The sequence below is a fragment of the Schistocerca cancellata genome, chromosome 2 (assembly GCF_023864275.1).
Source record: "Schistocerca cancellata isolate TAMUIC-IGC-003103 chromosome 2, iqSchCanc2.1, whole genome shotgun sequence".
NCBI classification, from domain to species: Eukaryota; Metazoa; Arthropoda; class Insecta; order Orthoptera; family Acrididae; genus Schistocerca; species Schistocerca cancellata.
In genome coordinates, this window is record NC_064627.1 from 459,309,452 (window position 1) to 459,329,604 (window position 20,153).

Here is a 20,153-nt window from a genome sequence, read left to right on the forward strand (position 1 = left end):
CATGGCACAGTACAAAACATCAAAAACCATGAGGTGATTCCTCTGTTTGCCAACAGAATGTCATTCAGGTACGCGGTGTAAGTATCCTCTTATGGGAATGTTTGAAAGGGATAAAATGGGGCACCTGGTACCTCTGCCAGTGTCTTTAATTGGAAAGCAATACAGGAAATTCTGTGAAATAATGTGTATCTTTTTTCTTACAGCAACCAATTAGTGTCCTGTACCTTCAGCAAAATAAGGCCTCATCTCATTAACCACTATTGTAATCCATAAGGCACACTATTGATATTATATGTTTATTTTTGTGGTGCGTACTGTTTTAAGAGGTAATGGGGAACATCTGACATTCACACTCCAACAATGGTGTACATGAAGAGTGAAAATCTCCACTGCATAATCATTTACAGTAATGTTTTTTAAGTGCACAGCAACTCTGCCAGACGTAATTGTGTTTGGATTATACCACTTTCCTATAGAGACAACTTTCGAATACAAAGGATTTCTTGTTGAGAAAAATTTAACATGGAAGGCGCTATTAAACCATGTTGTTCACAAATGTGAGGCTACCATCAATACTGTGATGATGGAATCTGGATTGGGATTGAATATCAACACAGCATATGCTTTATTGGGCTATGATACATCCAGTCACTGATTTCAGGTCTGATGCTACAGACTTATCTGAGACAGCTGCCTTGACAAATGGCAACACGAAGTTGAAAGTGTGTTGCAGAGCTTCCCACCCTAATAATGAATTATTTGTCGAAACATTGATCTTCCAATTTATCTACCTCAGTACTAGTTTTCTTTCAATAAAGAGCTGAGGCAAATCATTCTTTATCTTTTAAATTTGTCCATAAAGCTACCAAGTCACAAGGCAACTATTCCTAATTAAATGTTAAAAATTCCAAATCTTATAATTTTTGTGTAGGGCTTCATCAAAATAACTGTAAAATGCATTGGCATTACTCAGCAGCAGTTTAGACTTAAAAAAAAAGTGCATATATTAAAGACTGCAGATTAAGATAGGCTCCAAAATATTCAAACACTTTAGGACTGGAAACTTTCAAAGAGCTAATATTCCTCTGTGTTATCTAGTGTAAACACTACTAAAAAGTAAACAGGTCCGTCACGTGTATTACTTTGGCAACTCTTCTTCTTCTGCGTCTCTCCATTTCACCAATTTTTAGTTTACTATAAAAAGGGCAGGTTTGTTCAAAACATTTCTCATTTTTATGTACCAGTACTATTTTTAGTGACAAATCTTCATAATTAGTTCACCGACATCATCTAAATGCTTCAGACAACTTACGCTCTGAGCCTGTATAAGCCAGAAGGGTGTTGAGCAAGTTGCTGAAATAAATTAGTTCCTGGTGGTACATATTAATGGTGGTAAATTATACTAAATAGCTACAAAATTTAAAATTATTTTTATTTTTATCAACAAGTTTGTCTATTACTCAAAAACTGAGGAAAAACCGAACGACAATGTATTTTGTGAGATTCCGAAAGGGCAGTCAAATGCAGAATGACAAAGAAACAATACAAAGTGCCATTCACAACTTTCTAATGACTCAGCTGTTCTGTCAATAAATACTGCATTTACTAAAAAAAAAGGAATTTATGTGTAAAGGATATAAAACAGAGTATCTATAACATCTCAGAAGGCACAAGAACTTTCACCTACCCTGTTTTAAGAACAGGTTTAACAAATGCTAACAGTCTGAAACCACAAAGAGTGATATAAAATTTGTTCCTCTCCTGTACTCAAACTCCAGTCACAAACACACACAGAGATCCACACACATTTCAATCTCACAGATATAACTGGGCACAAAAATGTTTAGAAAATTCTCACATGTTGATATGATCAGGAACTATACTCTCTGTTCACAATGTGTTAAAGGCAAATCATTCGTTGGGAACCGGTTTATGAATGTTATCCGTATCATCACTATTCCGGCAGCCACCATGAACAAACATATCAGGAATCTCTGATCCATAATAAATTTTGTTGTTATGACTTATAGAGTCATATTTTTTCAGTTCTAGATATTCTTTTGTTAAAAGTAATTTATTGGCTTCTGCTTGCTTGTGCAGATTGTAAAATTCTGCATCTGCAATACTCTTCTGTTTTGCTAGATGCATTTCATCTGGAAAAAAGAAAAAAAGGAAAATTTACTGTTTGAGAAGATATTACTCTAAGAGACTGATTTTTCTACTTGCATCTGTAAAAACAAAGTAAATAATCTCATTATTAGAAACTTTGTGTGCCATTATTGGTTTTCCATTATTGTTTGGAGTAATATGAAGGACAGTCTATGCAATTTATTACTGAAAGAGCTTTTAACAGAAATACACTCCTGGAAATGGAAAAAAGAACACATTGACACCGGTGTGTCAGACCCACCATACTTGCTCCGGACACTGCGAGAGGGCTGTACAAGCAATGATCACACGCACGGCACAGCGGACACACCAGGAACCTCGGTGTTGGCCGTCGAACGGCGCTAGCTGCGCAGCATTTGTGCACCGCCGCCGTCAGTGTCAGCCAGTTTGCCGTGGCATACGGAGCTCCATCGCAGTCTTTAACACTGGTAGCATGCCGCGACAGCGTGGACGTGAACCGTATGTGCAGTTGACGGACTTTGAGTGAGGGCGTATAGTGGGCATGCGGGAGGCCGGGTAGACGTACCGCCGAATTGCTCAACACGTGGGGCGTGAGGTCTCCACAGTACATCGATGTTGTCGCCAGTGGTCGGCGGAAGGTGCACGTGCCCGTCGACCTGGGACCGGACCGCAGCGACGCACGCCAAGACCGTAGGATCCTACGCAGTGCCGTAGGGGACCGCACCGCCACTTCCCAGCAAATTAGGGACACTGTTGATCCTGGGGTATTGGCGAGGACCATTCGCAACCGTCTCCATGAAGCTGGGCTACGGTCCCGCACACCGTTAGGCCGTCTTCCGCTCACGCCCCAACATCGTGCAGCCCGCCTCCAGTGGTGTTGCGACAGGCGTGAATGGAGGGACGAATGGAGATGTGTCGTCTTCAGCGATGAGAGTCGCTTCTGCCTTGGTGCCAATGATGGTCGTATGCGTGTTTGGCGCCGTGCAGGTGAGCGCCACAATCAGGACTGCATAAGACCGAGGCACACAGGGCCAACACCCGGCACCATGGTGTGGGGAGCAATCTCCTACACTGGCCGTACACCACTGGTGATCGTCGAGGGGACACTGAATAGTGCACGGTACATCCAAACCGTCATCGAACCCATCGTTCTACCATTCCTAGACCGTCAAGGGAACTTGCTGTTCCAACAGGACAATGCACGTCCGCATGTATGCCGTGCCACCCAACGTGCTCTAGAAGGTGTAAGTCAACTACCCTGGCCAGCAAGATCTCCGGATCTGTCCCCCATTGAGCATGTTTGGGACTGGATGAAGCGTCGTCTCACGCGGTCTGCACGTCCAGCACGAACGCTGGTCCAACTGAGGCGCCAGGTGGAAATGGCATGGCAAGCCGTTCCACAGGACTACATCCAGCATCTCTACGATCGTCTCCATGGGAGAATAGCAGCCTGCATTGCTGCGAAAGGTGGATATACACTGTACTAGTGCCGACATTGTGCATGCTCTGTTGCCTGTGTCTATGTGCCTGTGGTTCTGTCAGTGTGATCATGTGATGTATCTGACGCCAGGAATGTGTCAATAAAGTTTCCCCTTCCTGGGACAATGAATTCACGGTGTTCTTATTTCAATTTCCAGGAGTGTACAATCTAATAATTGACAGTTTATAACAGAACATAGCAAACCTTCAATCTGCGACATTCTTTGAAGAGATTCTTTTTCCATGATTTTCTGTTCAAACTGAATTTTTGCTACAACAGCTTCTTTTTCTGCATCTATGATAGCTTTCTTCCGCTCTGTCTCAGCATCTTTTTCTACTACTTTTTGACGTTGGACAGCAATTAAAAGTTTAGTCTTTTCTGCTTCCCTGCAAATTAAGCATTTCACATGCAATTTGTATACAATGAAAATTTATTAATTTAATGCATAAACATATCTTGTAGTTGTAAACTACATTACTTTCACTTCACTGTCACATACGTACATGAGTTCATAATTTTTCCTAATTGCTTCTGGAATTTTTGGCTTGGTAACACGCACAGCTTGAATAAATAACCCAGGTGCCATTTCATTCAAATCTCTCTGTAGAGCAACTTTCAAGTTCTCATCAATTTGATCAAACAGATCAATATATACCTAAAAATAAAACAGAAGAGATACTGCTGAGTAACTTTCATATTATGAAATGCATACAAATACTTCACTGAAGGTGAAGGTGAATTTCGTATTTATTCTTCCATTTGTCAGTTAATAAAAATCTTTCCTATGCTACTGTTTCTCCAAATATGAGACAGTGCATTAGGTACATTGTCATTTAACAATGATCAATAAGCAGCTTCATGGAGTGTAAATACAAATGAATGACATATGATTTAGTATTAGTGTCTAAAATGTTTTCTCACATGATAATCTAAGTACAACAGTACATATGATAAATTGTGTTACTGTTATTGTCTTCAATCCGAAAACTGGTTTTATGCAATTTTCCACATTACTCTACCCCGTGCAAGCCTCTTCGTCTCCGAATACCTACAGCAACCTACATCCTTGCTTTTGTTGATGTTCATCTTGTATCCTCCTTTCTAGACACTGTCCGCTGCATTCTACGGTTCTTCGAAGTTCTTTGCTGTCTTTGACATAACAGTATCGTCATTGGACAACCTCAAAGTTTTTTATTTTCTCTCTGAACTTTACTTCCTTCATTATTTTTTTTCCTTTACTGCTTGTTTAATGTAAAGATTGATATACAAATAGAAAATCCATAAGAGTGCAATCCTTTCGTAGTCTCTTACTTCTTTCTTGCAGCTAAGTGTTAAGTGTGTTAAGAATTGTGTTAGGTCACAAAAACTGAAGCTTACAAAGGAAAAGCAAACAATCAATAAAAACAAACCTCTTGTAAACTGTGAACACTGCAGAACTGATTCAGTTCATGATGTACTTTATTGAAGATTAACGTCTTATCATAATCAGCAGTGTAATTTTTTACAATATCATATACTGAAAAAGAAAGACAGGAAGAAAACAGTTTAGTTTCATTATGAAAATTTTTTTAAAGGAGTACTGACATCTTAAAAGCACTAAACATTGCTATTCAAATTTAATAGATGTTATTCAGTCTGCTTAAACAAAGGACAAATCATTAGAACAGGGAACTGGATCTTAAACATAAAGATATTTAGTACTGCATAGTGGAACAGATACAATATGGGACACCAGTGTTTCTGGGCCAAATACCCAGATGGACATTTAACTTACACGTATAATTGCATACAAGAACTGGAACGCAGACAAACTTGCCAAGTGGGAACATTTGAAGAGTCAATAAATTTGTTCCATGATTATCCTATCTGTTTATTATTTTATGCAGTACAAATAACTGTCTGGAAAATTTATGTCATTACTGAATTTGAAGAGAAGCAAGAAAATAATTCGAAAAATTTGAAGAGTAGTGGGAAAATAATGTTAGCATTCCACTAACACAGCATTCAAATTCATAAAAAATAAAGGATAACCATAGTCAGAGGATGTACTTACCACTAGAGGCACTAAGAATATTAACAACTTCTATTCGATCAAAATATATCATGACACCACCACTGGTACCACATGGTACATTTTTTACCTCATCAGTTTGAAGAGTAACCTGCAAAACATCATACTGAATTAACAATCATAACCAGTATAAAGGATTTCTTTCTTAGCAGAAATGTTTACCTACATTCATAGCAAAATACAAGTCAGCAAAATACACCAAACAACATCACACAAAAAAGGCGGCAAACTGCAGAGCTTCTACTAAAGCCACAACCAGAGGTAGCTGGTGGGACTAAAATGTATCAGTATAGTAAGTAGGAAAGAAAAAGTGCTATGATTAGGCAATTGTAAGAGTGGTATAAGGTATCCACAAACATCATTAATGAAATTAGGAATAAAAATGTGATTTATAGACAAAAAATACAAAATTATTATTTATGAACAAAGAATGACAGGAATGGTTGTTAAAAATAATTCCCACAAACACAATGCCTAGTGGGTTTGTTTGAACAGCAACCTGGAACCATTATATGAATGTGTATGCACAATGTGAAACATCTAATTACTTCCAGCTCTTTCTGATTCCGAGCTGTTTGAGCAGCAGCTACAAACTAGCAATATGTGGTTGGCAACCGACAGAGATAGTGTGATTTTCCACAAACTGCTTCATATTGCTACTCTCACGCATGAGCATAGTTACTATTTCATCTCATTCTTTGACTTCTTTACTGCAAGTCATTCTGTTTGTACCTGGTGTAGAGACCTTTAAGTGGACTAATTCTGATATTTTAAAATTCATTTTTAGATTTTATTTTCCCATTGTGTTAAAGGAAAATTCTCCAATCAAGTTCATTATCTTATGGTAGCCTATAAGAATAGAAACATTTGGGGTATTCAGCTGATGGAAAGTGAACTTTACCACAGATTTTACACATCCTTGCAGAACTTAACAATATACAAAATTGGCAGTGTGCACTGCAAAATTTTACCATCTGTAAGTCAGGGTTCAATTACACAAACTAAATCAACAGTTACTAGTTTCACGTTTCAAGGTGTTGTCTTCGGTTGGCCACACTAGTCTTTCCTCTGCAAAGACTATTTACTTCTGTGTGTAACTCCCCTGCCACTTCCTGTATTTTATCTTCACTACCTTCAGGATTCTGACGAGCGTATTCCAGTCAACACTGGCAAAATTTTTATCTAATTTTGGTTATTTTAATTTTAAAGCATTTTTTAATACCCCACACCTGTCACAAAATCTTCAAAATGTTTGACATAAATGGACTAGACATTATAAAATAATTTCTCTTAGACCCACACAGATCCCTACCACCATATTGATAGTCCTCAAAATTTGTGACTGAATTGTTATAGTTATGAAAATACTCTTAAGATTCAAAATATAAAAAGTGGGATGCATACAATATACAATTGATGTCACGAATAGCTAGCCTCCTCATTATCTCCCCACCCCACAGTTCTTGCTTTGAATCTTTCTAGTACTTTCATAGCCATTAAAAATTCAGTTACAAATTTTTAGGACTGTCAGTACGGGGTTAGTAAACTATACTGGACTAGGAGAAAGAGAGGTGTTCTCTGGAATAACAACTGAAATACACTCATATCAAACCACAGAGCATCAGAAGTTTTAAATATTTCAGCAACTAAATTTCAGTCAGATATAAATAAAATATTGTAGCTTCAGACTATATGATGTGACAGTGCGGTAAGTAAAAATTACTGACCGATTTGGATTTCACTTAAGTCGTTATACCAGAGAATGTCTCAATTATTTTATACTTTTTAGACCTATTTAAAAACATGGTGTATTAAAACAGATTTTTATTTAAATGATTATTTGCCTTTAAAAAGCAGACACTAATGTCATTATGTTGGTTCCTTTCCACAGCCTCATTTGGGTTATTACAGAAAGACATAAATTTAACCTTAGTACTTTTTCTCTGTGGAAAGATTTGTTATTGCCTCACAGCATAAATTAAATTTATTTTTTTAAGATTCAAATATGAGTGACACACTGTGTACACAGTGTATCTGTAGCATCTAGTCAGTAATAATAACGAAGAATGTAAGAAAATAAGAATGTGCTTGCTTTATTCATTTGTATTTTATTCAAATAGTCAGTAGGTTTCTGCACTGGGATGCAATGGATGACTAATACTGCTGGTAAATAAAAGCAAAATAGTCACTATAATTTTCCCAATGAGGTATTATTGTAATATCTTTCAGTTACGTTGTTAATAACCATTACTCATGTCTTTCTGGAGAATACCTAATATAATCAAGACTGCTCTAAGACAAACTTAACAATGGTATTTTGTTTTTCATTTGTGCGCATGTACAACAGGAATTACTGTATTGGAGTTTTCTAATGGCTGTAACCTCTGTGTATCAAACGTAAATTTTTATTTGTAAGACGCACAATGTTTCAAGAACTGAACGTTCATTTCACATTTCACTGTCCACCAATACATTCTAATAAAAAAGAACTGCTTGAAAAACTGAATTATGCAACTAGAAATAAATTTTGCTTCGTGTGTTCATCTACTTATAAGTAACTGCTGCTGCGCATGAGAAACAAATGAATACCTCTGCATGATTTGGAGCGTTCCTTGTGGCACAAGATTGCTAAAATGTTTGAGTAGCATAGAAATCTTTAACTGTTTCTGACCATTTATGCACAGAAGAATCAACTTGCAAATGTCAACCGTTATCAGTAATTTGATGCTTGAATAAACACTGTACTTTGAAGGTAATGGAATACACAGGAACAATTTGAGTGTAGCAGCCTACTGTAGATACATCAAGTGATAAGCACAAGTGACTTAGAATAGACGGTAAGCAACTTCAGCAACAAGGATGTCATAGAAGTGTGTACACATCTCCTGCCACATTTCTGAACTATTGTACAGTTTTCGGATATACCACAATTCACACAAAACGCTAATGACTGGCTGCAGGATTTTCTAACTGTAAAGTAAAGTGCACTGTGTTGAACTTCAAAAATAATTAGAACTCTGAAATATCTAAGAAGTAATTCCTTTTAAGTGTCTTGTCTACCGTAAACAACAATAGTTTTTTTGGCTGTCACAAATACAGCTACACAGCGTAATATGAAGATAATGATAACAAATTCAAACTGAAGTATCTGGTAGGTTACCAAATCTTATTATAACTCAATTAGTAATTTATATACAGACTGAATGGGTAAGTATTAGAACATGTGCAAAGCTTTAAACACCTCAGAAGCAAGAAAGAAACTAGCTGGAAGAGCAGCACAGAAATTAAAAATAAACTAGCAATGGTGAAAGAGGTATTTTATAAGAAAAGGAGAAGTTCCTGCAGCAACATGGACAAAGATTTGAGGAAAAGGCTAATAAAATGTTTTGTATAGAGTGTCTTCCTGATGCTCAAATGTTGTCATTGAGGAAGAAAGATAGAGCATGGCTTGAGACTTCTGGAATATGGACATGGCAAAGGATAGAAAGAATAAGTTGGATGGATAAAGTGAAAAATGAAGAGGTACTGAGAAGAGTGGGAGAGCAAACACAATTACTGGGTGTAATAAGAAGGAAACAAAACTGGATTGGACATATATTAAGAAACAAGGAGCTGCTTATAATTTTATAAGAAGTCTTGGAAGTGTACGTGTAAGGAGGTGAGAGAGGAAGAGATTTCAGATCCTGGATGATGTGATGCATGGCAACACATATACCAACATTAGGGAGGAAGCAATGGATTGAAGGAAATGGAGATATAAGGACCTGCTAATATAGTTTCAACTGATGATGATGATGACGATATTATAATGTCCTTGAAACATTTTAAAATGTGGTATAAGTAAATGGCTAAACATAATGGAACAAATGCATTACATGACAGACAAGACAAACTCTAAGTTTTTCTTTTAATGTGGAGCTGGCAAGTTAGCTTGGAGAACTGCTGACAGGTGTGCTACTGATCAGAATTGCGGAAATGGTGGTAAACCAGGCAGAGAAAGCACTATTGTAAATCATTAGTGAATGTCCCAAGAGATTTTCCGCAGCAAGTTTCACATCATACTACCAGTTTACAACAGCACAGTGAGTGGTGCATAAAATTCAAGGATAGTTGTTCAGGTGTTGCAAAACATGAGGGCTGACTGGTCATCAGAACTGGCAGCTAACTGTGTTAGGAACGTCAGTATGGGAAGTCCCACAATGTCTACCTACAGAGCTAGCACAAAACTGACCATCCCTCAACCAACAACTTGAAAATCCTTTGAGGTGATTTTGAGTTAAGTTCACAAATTACAGCTCCTGCAAACCATAAAGCATGACGACAAACTGTACCCTCTGTATTTCTACATTTATATACAGAACCATCATGAAAATGATAACTTCACAAGCAAATTAATCTCCAATGTCAAAGACACTTCATCTTTAGGAAAAGAGCAATCAACACACCATATGCATATGGCAGACAGAAAATTCACGTATTCTGTATCACGTCCACTAATGCAGGCTATGGACCTCCTTCACTGAGACAATAGTCAAAGGTGGCATCTGTCTTGACCACTGTAGTTGTGGCTTATACCACAACTTAGAACTGATAGCAGGGCTTTCATGTTTCAACACCATGGTGAGCGTCCATATTTCTACTATTGCATACGAGATTATCTGGATGACATGTTACCACATCTCTGGATAGGTCGTGTTGCAGCTCAATTGGGCACTATAGTCACTGGAATTGACATCGTCCAATATTTTCTAGCAATTTACATCAAGGATACTGTTTATGTTTCACCTGTGCCAAAAAACCCCCAAGAATTATGAAATTGCGTAACAACAGCAATTCTTAGTATCATTCCTGATATGCTGTGTTGAGTATGGGCAAAACTGCTCTACTGATTAAATGCGTGTCATCTGACAAAGGGTGAACACACAGAATATTTATGAACAGTGTAAAAAAAACTGAGGCAATATTATGAAAAGAAAAGTTGCTACTCACTGTACAGCAAAGATGCTGAGTCACAGGTAGGAACAAAAAAGAAGACTGTCACAAATAAGCTTTTGGAAAATGAGGTCTCTGTCGAAAATAGATGCATGCACACCCACATGCAAGCACACCCACCTACGTGCACTCTCGGGAGCATGTGCACAAATGCAGGCAGTCAGCTTGTTGGTTGTCATGCCCACATAGAATGCAGCACAGTGTTTCCAACTTAGCTTTTAGATCACATGACTAGTTTCACAGGCAGCCCTGCATTTGGTGAAATAGCTGATGTCTGTGACCAGAATGGAGTGGGGGTCTATTACAGGGATATAAGCCAGGAGGTAAGGGGTTAGGAGTAAGGGTTGTGTAGGGATGGACAAGTATATCGTGTAGGTTCAATGGACTGAAACCCTGGCGGAGAATGTAATTCAGTTTCTCCAGTTCTCGGTAGTACTGAGTTACGAGGGGAATGCTCTGTGGCCAGACAGACTTTGGGAGGTGGTGGGAGACTGAAAAGATAAGGCACAGGAGATTTGATTTGTGCAAGGTTGGGAAGATAATTACTGTCAGTAAAGGCTTCAGTGAGACCCTTAGTATATTTCTGAAGGGACCGCTCGTCACTGTAGATGCGAAGACCATGGATGGCTAGGCTGTATGGAAGGGACTTCTTGGTATGGAACAGGTGGAAGCTGTCGAAGTGGAGATATTGCTTGTGGTTAGTAGAGTTAATATGGACATAGGTATTAATGTAGCCATCTTTGAGGTCGAGATCATTGAGGAAGGTGGCTTGTTGGGTTGAGTAGGACCAGGTGAAGCAAATGGGGGAGAAGCTGTTGAGGTTCTGGAGGAATGTGGATAAGGTGTCCTCACCCTCAATCCATATCGCAAAAATGTATACATGAATTTGAACCAGGTGAAGGGTTAGAATTCTGGTTGTTCAGGAAGGCGTCCTATATATGGTCTGTGAATAGCTTGGCACAGGACAGTGCCATGCGGGTGCTCACAGCCATACCCCGGATTTGTTTGTAGACAATGCCTTCAAAGGAGAAGTAACTGTAGGTGAGGATGTAGCTGGTCATGGTAACTACGAAGGGAGTTTTCAGTTTGGATTCTGTCATGCATTGGGAAAGGTAGTGTTGAATAGCGGTAAGGCCATGGGCATTAGGGATGTTAGTGTAAAGAGAGATGGCATAAATAGTGACAAGCAGGGCACCATGTGGTAAATGGACAATAACTGCGGAGAGTCAGTGGAGGCAATGGTTGGTGTCTTTTATATAGTAGAGTAGGTTCTGAGTAATAGGTTGAGAGCAGAGATTCTCTCAGTAGGGGAACAGTAACCAGCCAAATGGGGGATCGTGGGTGATTGGGTTTATCGACTTGAGGAAGCACGTAGAAGGTAGGAGTGTGGGAAGTGGTAGGGGTGAGCAGAGAGATGGACTCCGAGGAGAGGTTCTGGGATGAGCCTAAGGTTTTCGGGAGTGACTGGAGGTCCTGCTGAATTCCTAGAACGGGGTCACTGTGACTCAATGTTATATACTTGTCCATCCCTACACAACCCCTGCTCCCAACCCCTTACCTCCTGGCTCATATTCCTGTAATATGACCTAGATGGAAGACGTGTCTCATACATCCTCCCACCACCACCATCTACTCCAGTTTGGTCACAAACATCACCTATCCCATCAAAGGCAGGGCTACCTGTGAAACCAGTCATGTGATCTACAAGCTAAGCTGCAAACACTGTGCTGCATTCTATATGGGCATGACAACGAACAAGCTGTCTGTCCACACGAATGGCCAATGACAAACTGTGGTCAAGAAACAACTGGATCACCCAATTGCAAAGCGTGTCACCCACCATGACATTCTTCACATCAATGACTACTTCACAGCTTCTGCCATTTGGATCCTTCTCATCAATACCAGCTTTCCTGAATTGTGCACACAGGAACTCTCCCTGTAATATATCCTACGTTTTACCATAACCCTCCTGGCCTCAACCTTTGTTAGTCATTGTCTCACCCGTACACCCTCTTCCATGTTCCCATTCCAGCACTACACGGCATTCATTCCACCAAGGTGCCCAGTCTTTTTACGTCTCTCCTTTCTCTACCCTGCCCTCCGTCTAACCTCCCTACTGCACCTAGCTGCCCTACCCTCTCTCTTCACCTCGTCCCTACACACTCCCCAGATGCCACTCGCAGTGTGGCTTTAGCAGCCAGAGACTGCAGTTTTGTGTGTGTGTGTGTGTGTGTGTGTGTGTGTGTGTGTGTGTGTGTGTGCGCATATATTTTCAACAAAGGCTTGGCCGAAAGCTTATTTGTGACTCATTTTGTTGTGCCTATCTGTTACTCAACATCTCCACTATATGGTGAGTAGCAACTTTTATTTTCAAAATATTTTTACATTCTATCCTGGATTTTCCATTGTTCAAAAAACAGAGTTTGTCTTCCACATATTGTATCATTGTTCTCCGCTATTTACCTGTACTGATTTTTTCGAAATTTTCCATGGACTTTATAATTACCCTGTGTAATTTATGTAAGTGAATTTCATTTAACACAAAAATTTTTTAAAAAAATCATTGTTTCCCATGAAGAGGTATGCGGAAGTTGACTTCACGTTGAAATGGCGAGCCATTTTCTCTACTTAAACATGTATAACTGCACAATAAGCAAGAGTCGCTGACTCCTTTTAGCAACACGTTACTGAGTGTGGTATCTGGCTCTGGTGGTGACCTGTTTTAAATGGATCGATGTACTCACAGTATAACTGTGACACAACAAGACATGAAATGCCCAGCAGCTGCATGACAGGGATGGTGTCCCCCCCTCATTAAGCTCCCTTACTTTGATCACAAAGAAATGCATTGATATTGTGCATCTTGCCACTCTACAAACAACTGTCACTCAACTGGTAAGCATAAAGTGATGATGTCTCAGATGTATAACATACCATTCATCACAAGCATTATTCCATCACATCACCCATTTCTAATTTAATTGCTCGAGTGAATAAGGAATGTAAGCGGACTTTAATCCAGTGGAAATCCTTATACAACTTCTCTCCAGTCACTATCGACACTGCTTTCAACACTGTTTGCATCTAACACTATCTGCCTATTTGTTAAGTATTATTCAAACAAGTTGTCTGTGATGTCACTAATCCCATAAACTCTAACTTTGTCTAAGAAAGTCAAATGACCTAAAAAACGTAAGAAAACATCAATTGATATTTTTTACTTAAGGCTTGTAATATATGGTCAATAAATGTAAAATTTAATTCTCTGATGAGTAACCTTTCTAACATCTGTATTATGATACATTAAAAAAATTTATTGTTTTTAAATTTGAAATTATTCTACAGGAAATTACTGTCCATACTATTCGGAATAAAATTGTTATTGAAACTGTATTATCATAAGTTATATATTTTCCTGACACCATATCTCTAACAATGCACACTGCTTCAAAACAGCACATACTATGCTCCAGAGTGCATATTCATTGTGGATATATTTTTATATGTCTGGAAAAATTCCCTGTTTAAAGATACATTACATAAAATGCTGAGGACATGACTTTTCAAGTTAGAACAATTACTCAGAATACTGCACTATATTCCACCAACACCATGCTGGAGCTTCTATAGTGTTAATAACTTCAGAAACGGGTCTCTGTACTATTTCTAATAGCTCTGTTTTGTGGAATGCTATTTTAAATATATTCTCTTTTTCCTTCAGTGGGACTACTTCCTCATTTTTCTGCTACACTTATAAAATCAATTTAAAAAATGTAGAATAACCATAACAATAATCATTCAGCTAAAGTGTGATACCACTGTATTTCTTGCTTGGCTATCGTGAGCTTCCTTTCATTAAGTTCCATATACTCGGGTCACAACACTAGTTGCCGCTATCAGTGTGGAAGAGGCAAAAAGCAAGGTAACTAGCAGCAACAGCAGTCCTCTCACTGTCAGTGTGACAAGTAGGCTGATGTCTTGAGTTCAGACTATAGTGTTGGCACCAGCTGACATTCCAAAGGTTGCTTTAACTTCGCCTGCTGAGTGCATCCTAGCATTTAATTTTTTTACCAGAATTACTGACTTAACACGTGTCATCAAACAGTAAGAGGAATTTCTCTCTTTCTTACAGAATCTTTGTCCTCTTCAGAGTAACCCCTGCTCAGACATAACACACTTGTGCAAGCTCTTCCCACCTCAGCAGCACTTCTGGAGCTTACTTTTCATTATGGTAACAGTGAGCAGAGCACTGTCATATGAAATTTCCATGAGTAGTCTTGCTACAATTCTGGTTGTTTTCTTCAGACTGCTTCACACAACTTCCAGGTATATATGAGTGCAGGCTTTCTCGATGAATTTCATATATGAAGTCTTCACGGGTTGTCAGCCGAGTAGCATCGTCTATTCCAGGCAGTACTCCTCACTGACTGTACAACAATAACTCATGTTGCACTGTAATCAAAGAAAACAGTGAGAAGAACCTTCACATATGATTGAACTTGCCCAATTTTTTTCGTTTTTGGTTCATCAGGCAGTTTCCTTTGGGATGATTGGGCTATGGTTTCAATGTCATAACCACATACCCTCATTTCATCACCTATTATAACCTTCTTTGCAAGTTCTGGATCACTGACAATTTCGTTCAGCAATTCCCAAGCAATGTCGTTGCAACGTCATGTTTGGTCGAAATTCAACAATTTTGGAACATATTTTGCTGCTACATGTTTCATATTTAAAACATTTGGGAAAAAAAAAAATTGTTTGGCATGAGCCAAATGATACTCCAACGTCATCAGCAACTTCTCTGGTGGTGATTCAGCAATTGTCCAGAACCACTTTTCTTTACTTCTTCCACATTGTCATCAGTAACTGAGGTGCTAGGGAGTCCAAGGCATTCGTCATCTTCAATGTCTTCTCGACCCTCTTTGAAATATTTATACCATTCACGAACACTTAGTCTTATTCACAGTAGTTTCGCCAATAGCCACAGTCATGATTTTGAATGTGGTGCTGCACTGTATTCAATTTTCTAAGCAAAATTTAATGCAAAGTCTTTCATCCACATTTTTTGAAAGTAAATGTCATCCCGTATCTGCACAGGGTCAGCATGTTAATCTGGATATGGCAATGTTAGTGCTACATTGTGAAACACTGCCCGTGACTAGTGTTATCCCAGAAGGAAGTGTAAGAATGTTTTTGGAAATGGTTGTGTATCATGTACCACAGGTGGACCATGTGTACCAGCCTAGTACAGTATCCCCTTTGTCAAACGTGGAAAACGGCCAAAAGACTGCATCCATGCTAACTGGCGCACCAGCTGGACAGATTTAAGCTGGTCAGGGATACCTCCTTGAATCCCAGAAGTGACATGCTAACAAATGCAGCTATCTGAGTGGGTTATGGAACTACAATGACTACTTACTAAAACACTATAAGTCACTTTTCCTTCAATACTGGTGACTGATCACCAACTACAACTAAAATGGGATTTTGTCTTAAGATTAAAAACTGAGCAGTAGAGTTCACTTCAAAATTAAGTTACCGTCTATTCTGACAAAAAGTTTAATACTCTAGGGGCCCCAAGAGTGATTTTTGGTGATACTGCTGCAACTGCAAGAACCAATTTATCCTTGATTTATTATATTTGTCCGGCATTGGTTTAAGTTGTATATTACATAATTAGACCTCTGATCCATTTGTTAAAAAATATAAAAAAGATAAAAACATTCTTGGATTGCTGGCAGGACCCCACTTGGTAAACTACATTACATATTTTGATTTCTCTTTTTGTTATTTTTCATAATGTTAATGTCATAAATTTTCAAAAATACCCAACAAGCGAATCTCAGACCATTACGTTCTTGAGATGTTGGATGAATGTGATCTCAGGGACCTGAATGATGTCTCGAGTGAACCTGATGAGGACTTCATTTCAGAACAAGATGTTTCAGAACTGGAAGATAACCTTTAAGTGAATTCAGAAGAAAGTGAATAATGAAAATTCTGATGAAGAAGGCGAGTTTACAGCAAAATCAGGAGGAAAATGAACATGTTCAGTTTTCCCAGTGATTCGCTGTTTCCAATATGACACTGTCAAAGGACCTCCCAGGATCGCACACGCAAGTGATCTTGCACTCACAATGTCCAAAGATTTCAACAGTTCTTTGATGGCCAAACTGTAAATGCCAGATGCACGTTCACCAATCATGTACTGTTTGGCATTACAATGCAGATAATGCTCTCAACAGAATGATAATTTGGATGGATGTAAATTCTATCAAACTGAGAGCATCTTTTTGGTGTGCTACTGATGGCTATGTTCTTTGCTGCTGGAAAGAATCAATTTCTGAAATGTGAAAAACAGATGAAAACATTAGTCTTGCAGTTTTTAAAACATTTGTCTCTCAGTTTTACTGCTGCATCAATTTGCGCATGTTCTTCAGTTTATTAGGTTTGACAATAAAGCAATACATCCACTATGCTTATTCAATTTAAATACAACCTTAGGCATACAAAGAATCTAATCTGAGTAAACTTCTACACCTCTATGATGAGAAATGCAGGAAAAGGGGGGGGGGGGGGGGTTGGCAGCAAGAAGACACCACTTTTGTAAACAATATTGACTACTTAGGCTTTTATGTTAAGGGTTAAATATGAATTATCATGCAAATTTCACAGCTCAGACTGCACCTCTGACTGCCATACAGTAATTTATGAAGCCATAAAAATTCGTTGTATGTTTTCAGCCAATTTATTTCTCTCTAATAGTACAACATACTTGCAAAAATTAATCTTTCAAAATAATACTAAGAACAATGTGAGGGCTTAAGAGTCATAACGACATATCTAGAAAAATTTTATATTTTTGACATATTGACTTTACTACTGCCTTAATGTTAAAGCTGGGAACTGTTGATTGAATGTAAACACTCTCCAAGAACCATGAGATATCACAATTATCAGCAATTTGGATTTGGTGGTAGTAGTGATAGTGTTTCCAATGTACCAAATTTCTTTTGCCTTCATTTCATTTCAAAACATGCATATTGTAGATGACTCTTAATCCCTGAATGTTAAGTACATGAAATACTTTTTTGTACACGGTACTGAATGATTCTCCTGCTACAACCATCTATTGCATGTTGTTATTGTTGTTGTTGTTGTTTTCAGTCCTGAGACTGGTTTGATGCAGCTCTCCATGCTACTCTATCCTGTGCAAGCTGCTTCATCTCCCAGTACCTACTGCAGCCTACATCCTTCTGAATCTGCTTAGTGTATTCATCTCTTGGTCTCCCTCTACGATTTTTACCCTCCACGCTGCCCTCAAGTACTAAATTGGTGATCCCTTGATGCCCCACAACATTTCCTACCAACTGATCCCTTCTTCTAGTCAAGTTGTGCCACAAACTCCTCTTCTCCCCAATTCTATTCAATACCTCATTAGTTATGTGATCTACCCATCTAATCTTCAGCATTCTTCTGTAGCACCACATTTTGAAAGCTTCTATTCTCTTCTTGTCTAAACTAGTTATCATCCATGTTTCACTTCCATACATGGCTACACTCCATACAAATACTTGCAGAAAAGACTTCCTGACACTTAAATCTATACTCGATGTTAACAAATTTCTCTTCTTCAGAACTGCTTTCCTTGCCATTGCCAGTCTACATTTTATATCCTCTCTACTTCGACCATCATCAGTTATTTTGCTCCCCAAATAGCAAAACTCCTTTACTACTTTATGTGTCTCATTTCCTAATCTAATTCCCTCAGCATCACCCAACTTAATTTGTCTACATTCCATTATCCTCGTTTTGCTTTTGTTGATGTTCATCTTATACCCTCCTTTCAAGACACTGTCCAATCAGTTCAACTGCTCTTCCAAGTCCTTTGCTGTCTCTGACAGAATTACAATGTCAACGGCGAACCTGAACGTTTTTATTTCTTCTCCATGGATTTTAATACCTACTCCAAATTTTTCTTTTGTTTCCTTTACTGCTTGCTCAATATACAAATTGAATAGCATCGGGGAGAGGCTACAACCCTGTCTCACTCCCTTCCCAACCACTGCTTCCCTTTCGTGTCCCGCGACTCTTATAATTGCCATCTGATTTCTGTACAATTTGTAAATAGCCTTTCGCTCCCTGTATTTTACCCCTGCCACCTTTAGAATTTGAAAGAGAGTATTCCAGTCAACATTGTCAAAAGCTTTCTCTAAGTCTACAAATGCTAGAAATGTAGGTTTGCCTTTCCTTAATCTTTCTTCTAAGATAAGTCGTAGGGTCAGTATTGTGCCTCACGTGTTCCAACATTTCTACAGAATCCAAACTGATCTTCCCCGATGTCGGCTTCTACTTTCCATTCGTCTGTAAAGAATTCGCATTAGTACTTTGCAGCTGTGACTTATTAAACTGATAGTTCGGTAATTTTCACATCTGTCAACACCTGCTTTCTTTGGGATTGGAATTATTATATTATTCTTGAAGTCTGAGGGAATTTCGCCAGTCTCATACATCTTGCTTACCAGATGGTAGAGTTTTGTCAGGACTGGCTCTCCCAAGGCTGTCAGTAGTTCTAATGGAATGTTGTCTACTCCCGGGGCCTTGTTTTGACTTATGTATTCAGTGCTCTGTCAAACTCTTCATGCAGTATCATATCTTCCATTTCATCTTCATCTACCTCCTCTTCCATTTCCATAATATTGTCCTCAAGAACACTGCACCTGTATAGACCCTCTATATACTCCTTCCACCTTTCTGCGTTCCCTTCTTTGCTTAGAACTGGGTTTCCATCTGAGCTCTTGATATTCCTGCAAGTAGTTCTCTTTTCTCCAAAGGTCTCTTTAATTTTCCTGCAGACAGTATCTATCTTACCCCTCATGAGATAAGCCTCTACATCCTTACATTTGTCCTCTAGCCATCCCTGCTTAGCCATTTTGCACTTCCTGTCGCTCTCATTTTTGAGACATTTGTATTCCTTTTTGCCTGCTTCACGTACTGCATTTTTGTATTTTCTCCTTTCATCAATTAAATTCAATATCTCTTCTGTTACCCAAGGATTTCTACTAGCCCTCGTCTTTTTACCTACTTGATCCTCTGCTGCCTTCACTATTTCATTCCTCAAAGCTATCCATTCTTCTTCTACTGTATTTCTTTACCCCATTCCTGTCAATTGTTCCCTTATGCTCTCCCTGAAACTCTGTACAACCTCTGGTTTAGTCTGTTTATCCAGGTCCCATCTCCTTAAATTACCACCTTTTTGCAGTTTCTTCAGTTTTAATCTACAGTTCATAACCAATAGATTGTGGTTAGAGTCCACATCTGCCCCTGGAAATGTCTTACAATTTAAAATCTGGTTCCTAAATCTCTGTCTTACCATTACAAAATCTACCTGAAACCTTTTAGTATCTCCAGGGTTCTTCCATGCATACAACCTTCTTTCATGATTCTTAAACCAAGTGTTAGCTATGATTAAAT

General features: G+C 38.6%; 1 protein-coding gene across 2 annotated transcripts in view; it reads right to left on the minus strand.

The window, feature by feature from the left end:
• Positions 1-1,411: 1,411 nt before the first annotated feature.
• LOC126161958 (erlin-1-like) overlaps positions 1,412-20,153 on the minus strand; it is a 39,794-nt gene continuing 21,052 nt past the window's right edge. For both annotated transcript variants that reach the window (XM_049918141.1, XM_049918142.1), the window contains exons 4-8: positions 5,664-5,772; positions 5,020-5,126; positions 4,114-4,265; positions 3,815-3,996; positions 1,412-2,153 (exon numbers count right to left, since the gene is read on the minus strand). In XM_049918141.1, coding sequence (XP_049774098.1) covers positions 1,912-2,153; positions 3,815-3,996; positions 4,114-4,265; positions 5,020-5,126; positions 5,664-5,772 — 792 coding nt within the window. In that variant the 3' untranslated portion in view covers positions 1,412-1,911. The remainder of the gene's footprint in view (positions 2,154-3,814; positions 3,997-4,113; positions 4,266-5,019; positions 5,127-5,663; positions 5,773-20,153) is intronic.